General features: G+C 52.4%; 1 protein-coding gene across 1 annotated transcript in view; it reads left to right on the plus strand.

Annotated features, from left to right (window-relative positions):
- Positions 1-5,864: 5,864 nt before the first annotated feature.
- LOC310814780 (uncharacterized protein) overlaps positions 5,865-7,500 on the plus strand; it is a gene marked incomplete at both ends in the record, with an annotated part of 3,340 nt that continues 1,704 nt past the window's right edge. The window contains 5 exons of the mRNA XM_083684279.1: positions 5,865-6,083; positions 6,290-6,397; positions 6,486-6,688; positions 7,130-7,185; positions 7,305-7,437. Of these exons, the coding sequence (XP_083540405.1) occupies positions 5,865-6,083; positions 6,290-6,397; positions 6,486-6,688; positions 7,130-7,185; positions 7,305-7,437 (719 nt within the window). The remainder of the gene's footprint in view (positions 6,084-6,289; positions 6,398-6,485; positions 6,689-7,129; positions 7,186-7,304; positions 7,438-7,500) is intronic.

A 7,500-nucleotide genomic window follows, 5' to 3' on the forward strand; every position in this document is an offset into this window, starting at 1 on the left:
ATTTGTACTCATACAGTATTACTCATTGTTGTGCACAGTGGTTATTGTACCTGCCCTCAGTCAGAGGATGTAAACATGTGTCTGGACCACACTGACATATGATGAGATCTCTTCTGGAAAGTAAACATGAGAACAGAGCTAAAACAGCCGTCTGGAGAGCCCTCGGAGGCTCTGTCCCACAGCAGCTGCTTTTGGTCCTCTTCTCATCGACGTGACTCTGAAGAACCTGGGAACCAGACTGCTGCCTCAACCAGGGATATAGATATCCTCAACCAGGGATTGTTCCTCACCTCCTTTGCAAGATCAAGGACTGCTTCGACAACATGTGTCCCCTCTTTGGCACTGGTTTCATAGAATAAAGCGTTCTAAGCCGTGGCCAGCCTCTCTCCTCTGGCCATGGTGACACAACTCCCCTCAGCCAGCTCTGATCTCAGGTCAGCCTTGTTACCAATCACACACATGGGGACTCGTCCCTCCGTCGACTCCTCCTTCATCCATTGGCCGATATTAAGGAAGGTGTCCTCACAGGTTATATCATAGAGCAGCAACATCCCATGTGCATTGCAGAAGTAAGATCTGGTGATGCTGTGAAACCTCTCTTGCCCAGCAGTGTCCCATATCTGCAGGGTTGTCTTCTCACCATCCACCAGCATTCTCTTGGTTTGACAGTCCACCCCCACTGTGGACTGAGGATCTCTTCTGAACTCGTGTACTCAGGCGCAGTTGGAAGCTGGACTTCCCTGAACCAGCATCACCAGCCCAGACTAGTTTGTATGAAGTCTTCACCTTTTTGAACCTTTTCCTTTATTAGTCTCAAGCATCTTCCTGAGACTAATAAACAAATGAACACGCTCCTCTTTAGGAAGTCAACCACACCTCTGTTCATCCTGCAGGCGTAGGACAGGTTGGTGTGTCCCACACGGTCTCCCACAGCCGGGAGAACCGCCTCTACCGGAACAGATGGGTCGGGCGGAACCCGCACTCCATGTCAGATAGAGAGGAAAGGCGTCTCAGAGGACGAAACACGGCTCACCGTCCACCAAAACACCCACCGAACCCTAACCCTAACCCCTAGCCCTAACCCAAGAAACACGGCTCACCATCCACCGAACACACACCTAACTACACTAACAACAACCAGAAACACACACCTAACTACACTAACAACAACCAGAAACACACACCTAACTACACTAACAACAACCAGAAATACACACCTAACTACACTAACAACAACCAGAAATACACACCTAACTACACTAACAACAACCAGAAACACACACCTAACTACACTAACAACAACCAGAAACCACAGTAGAAAAGAAAAATCACAAACTCTCTATCACCAAACTCCCAGCATGCACCAGAGAGAGAGAGAGAGGGAGACAGAGAGAGAGACAGAGAGAGAAAGAGAGCCAGAGACAGAGAGAGAGAAAGAGAGAGAGAGACAGAAACAGAGACAGAGAGAGAGAAAGAGAGAGAGACAGAGAGAGAGAGACAGAGAGAGAGAGAGAGAGAGACAGAGAGAGAGAGAGAGACAGAGAGAGAGACAGAGAGAGAGAGACAGAGAGAGAGACATCACACCTCAGGTTTCTATGAGCCAAGAGAAACAGGAAGTGTGGAGAGCTGCAGGAGTGAAACCAGAGTACTGATGTCTCTCTCTCCTCTCCCTCCCTCTCTTCCTCCATCCACTCTTTCCTTGTCTACCTCCTTCGTTCTTTCAGGAGAGACCCCTGAAGAAGGGGATTAGACCTCCAGGCCTCTCAGTAAACCTGCTGGAAGAGTCTCCTGTTTCACTAGAGAGGGCCCCTAGGTAGAGAGGGGGTAGATAGAATGTGATGATATTATTTAAACTAATTCTCTTCATTAATCTCAGGTGAATAATGATGGTCAGTATTAACCTGCAGTCCTCAACGTGACCACTAGATGGTGTTGTATTAACCTGCAGCCCTCTATGTGATCACTAGATGGTGACAGAGGCTTATAGCTGTCTGCGGATACAAAACTGACATGGTTGGCATTAATCCTCTGTTTCCACCTGGGGGGGAGGGGGAGAGAGAGAGAGAGAGAGAGAGGAGAGAGACCAGCAGCCGATTGGCCGTCAGGAGAGTGAGATTTTCAGTGAGAGGGAAACACATTTTAAGGTATTTGGTGAACTTCAGTGATTTGTACCTGATTATGTATTAAAATGCTCAACAACGACTGGGCAGGGCTAGGCGGGGCCACTGGACAGTGTTCATGATGACGTAGCTAGCTAGTTGACTGACATGTGAGTAGACCAATAGCCTTGCTCCACTGCCTTTGTGGCGGCCGGCAAATAAACAGTTCACACAAGCTTAGTTTGGTTGTCAAGGGAGCATTGTTGCGTTTGACAGCTGTGGTAAGCTGATGTTAGCTGTCCCACCTACCAAGATTACTAAACCTGACAAACCACAAGAGTATGGTTCTCTACATGGAGGAGAGGAGGAGGAGGAGGAGGAGAGGAGGGGAGGACTGGTTCTCTACATGGAGGAGGGGGGGAGGAGGAGGAGGAGAGGAGGGGAGGACTGGTTCTCTACATGGAGGAGGGGGGGAGGAGGAGGAGAAGAGGGGAGGACTGGTTCTCTACATGGAGGAGAGGAGGGGGGGAGGAGGAGGAGGAGGAGAGGAGGGGAGGACTGGTTCTCTACATGGAGGAGAGGAGGGGGGGAGGAGGAGGAGGAGGAGGAGAGGAGGGGAGGACTGGTTCTCTACATGGAGGAGAGGAGGGGGGGAGGAGGAGGAGGAGAGGAGGGGAGGACTGGTTCTCTACATGGAGGAGAGGAGGGGGGAGGAGGAGGAGGAGGAGAGGAGGGGAGGACTGGTTCTCTACATGGAGGAGAGGAGTAGGAGGAGGAGGAGAGTAGGGGAGGACTGGTTCTCTACATGGAGGAGGGGGGGGGAGGAGTAGGAGGAGGAGGAGAGGAGGGGAGGACTGGTTCTCTACATGGAGGAGGGGGGGGGGAGGAGTAGGAGGAGGAGGAGAGGAGGGGAGGACTGGTTCTCTACATGGAGGAGAGGAGGGGGGAGGAGAGGAGGACTGGTTCTCTACATGGATGAGAGGAGGGGGGAGGAGGAGGAGGAGGAGAGGAGAGGAGAGAAGGACTGGTTCTCTACATGGAGGAGAGGAGGGGGGGAGGAGGAGGAGAAGAGGAGGGGAGGACTGGTCCTCTACATGGAGGAGAGGAGGGGGGGAGGAGGAGGAGGAGGAGAGGAGGGGAGGACTGGTTCTCTACATGGAGGAGAGGAGGGGGGGAGGAGGAGGAGGAGGAGAGGAGGGGAGGACTGGTTCTCTACATGGAGGAGAGGAGGGGGGGAGGAGGAGTAGGAGGAGGAGGAGGAGAGGGGAGGACTGGTTCTTTACATGGAGGAGAGGAGGGGGGAGGAGGAGTAGGAGGAGGAGGAGGAGAGGAGGGGAGGACTGGTTCTCTACATGGAGGAGAGGAGGGGGGGAGGAGGAGGAGGAGGAGAGGAGGGGAGGACTGGTTCTCTACATGGAGGAGAGGAGGGGGGGAGGAGGAGGAGGAGGAGGGGAGGGGAGGACTGGTTCTCTACATGGAGGAGAGGAGGAGGAGGAGGAGGAGGAGGAGGAGGAGGAGAGGGGAGGACTGGTTCTCTACATGGAGGAGAGGAGGGGGGAGGGAGAGGAGGAGGAGGAGGAGAGGAGGGGAGGACTGGTTCTCTACATGGAGGAGAGGAGGGGGGGAGGAGGAGGAGGAGAGGAGGGGAGGACTGGTTCTCTACATGGAGGAGAGGAGGGGGGAGGAGGAGGAGGAGGAGGAGAGGAGGGGAGGACTGGTTCTCTACATGGAGGAGAGGAGTAGGAGGAGGAGGAGGGGAGGACTGGTTCTCTACATGGAGGAGAGGAGGGGGGGAGGAGGAGGAGGAGGAGGGGAGGGGAGGACTGGTTCTCTACATGGAGGAGAGGAGGAGGAGGAGGAGAGGAGGGGAGGACTGGTTCTCTACATGGAGGAGAGGAGGGGGGAGGGAGAGGAGGAGGAGGAGGAGAGGAGGGGAGGACTGGTTCTCTACATGGAGGAGAGGAGGGGGGAGGGAGAGGAGGAGGAGGAGGAGAGGAGGGGAGGACTGGTTCTCTACATGGAGGAGAGGAGGGGGGGAGGAGGAGGAGGAGGAGAGGAGGGGAGGACTGGTTCTCTACATGGAGGAGAGGAGGGGGGAGGAGGAGGAGAGGAGGGGAGGACTGGTTCTCTACATGGAGGAGAGGAGTAGGAGGAGGAGGAGAGGAGGGGAGGACTGGTTCTCTACATGGAGGAGGGGGGGAGGAGGAGTAGGAGGAGGAGGAGAGGAGGGGAGGACTGGTTCTCTACATGGAGGAGAGGAGGGGGGGAGGGAGAGGAGGGGGGGAGGAGAGGAGGACTGGTTCTCTACATGGAGGAGAGGAGGGGGGGAGGAGGAGGAGGAGGAGGGGAGGGGAGGACTGGTTCTCTACATGGAGGAGAGGAGGAGGAGGAGGAGAGGAGGGGAGGACTGGTTCTCTACATGGAGGAGAGGAGGGGGGAGGGAGAGGAGGAGGAGGAGGAGAGGAGGGGAGGACTGGTTCTCTACATGGAGGAGAGGAGGAGGAGGAGGAGGAGTAGGATTCAATTTTAATACATTTACTGAAATTTCTAAAAACCTGTTTTCGTTTTGTCATTCTGGGGTATTGTGTGTGGATTGATGGCAAATTCTTATAATTTAATCCATTTTAAATTGAGTTTATAACACAACAAAATGTGGAAAAAGTGAAGGGGTCTGAATACTTTCCAAAGGCCCTGTACAACCTCACCTAGCAGATCTAGACCTATATACCCTCACCTAGCAGATCTAGACTATATACCCTCACCTATATACCCTCATCTAGCAGATATAGACTATATACCCTCACCTAGCAGATATAGACTATATACCCTCACCTATATACCCTCACCTAGCAGATATAGACTATATACCCTCACCTAGCAGATCTAGACCTATATACCCTCACCTATATACCCTCACCTATATACCCTCACCTAGCAGATCTAGACTATATGAACTGGGCTAGTAAGATGTTAGCCGGGGTAGTAGTCTGTCTGCCAGCCCTGCTGATGTTACAGGACACAAAGCCTCTTCAATCACTCAGGAAGTGGAATGACATGAATCATGAAAGTATCACAAGCATCAACATCAGAATATACATCCTGTCACAGTGACAACAGAGGGGCTTTAAACATTCTAATTGTATAGAAACACATTCTTCTGTAGACTACAGCTTTAAACTAGCATATCTCGCTTTGTATAGAAAATAAGAAAATACACTTTTATATCTTAACATTACCTCTATGAACTTACCCTAACCCTCGTATTTATATTTCATTTTAATATTTTGCAAACAACCCATAAAAACAACGAAACTATTGTTATTCATACTTTGGCACATTTGACCTGTTTATCTGTTACATGTTCATTATAAACCTTCTTATTCTCTAAATCCATGGAATGTCGTGTCTTTGAGTCCTGAGAAAAGCGTTAAACAAAATAAACACATTATTATTATTATTAGAATGATTATTCTAGGATCAGTGAGGGAGCAGACATGGATGTTCTGAGGACCTCAGAACCTCAGATCCAGCAGTGGTCCATCATGACATCACCATGACATCATCACCTCAACCTTCTGACCTGGAACTCCATTGTGCTGCGTCATACACGTTGCCATGGTGAAGGTTCCAAACTCACTGCCCCCCCAGCCAGAGTCTCCAGATCTGAGACACACACAACGAAGCACGGATGAAGGGACAGAGAGAAGAAAAGAGAGACGGATGAAAGGACAGAGAGAGGAGGGAGAGTGGGGTGAGGTGTTGGGGATGAGCAGTGTGAGAGAGAGGGAGAGGGAGAGGGAGAGGGAGAGGGGCTCATCCCTCCAGCAGAGGGCGCTGGAGTGTCGAGAGCACGGCTACCTGCTGTCAGCGAAGCGGATCGGGGCAGGGGCCTTCTCCACCGTGTACCTGGGCTACGCCACGCCCAGCAAGATACAACACAACTACAAACTAGCCAACGACCTGCGCCCCAAGAACCACAACATGGTAACCTAGTAACCGATCACTGACCCTGACCCCAACCACAACATGGAAACCTGGTAACCCGAACTATCACTGACACACCTCTCTCCTTCTCTTTCTCCCCCCTCCCCCTCCCTCCACCCCCCCACCCTCCCTCCCCCCGTACCCCTCCCTCCATCCCCCCTCACCCTCCCTCCGTACCCCTCCCTCCCTCGCCCCTCCCCCCCCAGGTGGCCATTAAGATCATCTCCATCAGTGATGCTCCTCCAGAATATTCTAAGAAGTTCCTCCACAGAGAGATCTACGCTCTCAACGCTACCTACAGACATCCCGGGGTGGTGAGACACACACACACACACACACACACACACACACACACACACACACACACACACACACACGTGTGTGTGTGTGTGTGTGTTCCAGATCCAGCTGTATGACATGTTCCGCTGTGCGCGGCGGTTCTACCTGGTTCTGGAGCTGGCGCTGCGTGGTGACCTTCTGGACCACATCAACGCCGTGTCGCAGAGCCGCGGGCGGCCCGGCCTGCCAGAGGAACACGCCCGCCGGCTGTTCACCCAGCTGGTCACCGCTGTCTCCCACTGCCACAACAACCACATAGTCCACAGGTAACCACAACACAACCACAACACCACCACAACAACAACACCACCACCACAACACTACCACAACACAACCACAACACAACCACAACAACAACACCACCACAACACCACCACAACAACACTACCACAACACCACCACAACACAACCACAACACAACCACAACACTACCACAACACTACCACAACACAACCACCAAACACAACACCACCACAACACCACCACAACACCACCACAACAACACCACCACCACAACACAACCACAACACAACCACAACACTACCACAACACAACAACAACACCACCACAACACAACCACAACCACAACCACAACACTACCACAACACAACCACAACACTACCACAACACTACCACAACACAACCACACCACCACCATAACAGGAGCATGTGTTGATGATGTGGTGTGTTGTTGTGTTTGCTGACAGAGACCTGAAGTGTGAGAACGTTCTCCTGGACGAGCAGGGCTTCGTCAAACTCACCGGTAAAACACCCATCATGCTCTCTGATAACACTCATTATTCTCTTATTTATCCACTGGAAGTTGAAGCTTACTCTCTCTATGTGTGTGTGTATGTGTGTATGTGTGTATGTGTCTGTCAGACTTTGGCTTTGCCAACCACTACACAGACAGGTCAGCTCTGATGAACACGTTCTGTGGGTCTGTGGCCTACACAGCGCCTGAGATCCTGTTGTCACGACGTTACCATGGCGACCTGGCCGACCTCTGGAGTCTGTGAGTAGAGGAGGGTAGGGGAGGAAAGGGGAGATGAGGAGAGAGGAGGAAAGGGGAGGGGAG

This window comes from Argentina silus (assembly GCF_951799395.1).
Source record: "Argentina silus genome assembly, chromosome: 14".
Taxonomy (NCBI): Eukaryota; Metazoa; Chordata; class Actinopteri; order Argentiniformes; family Argentinidae; genus Argentina; species Argentina silus.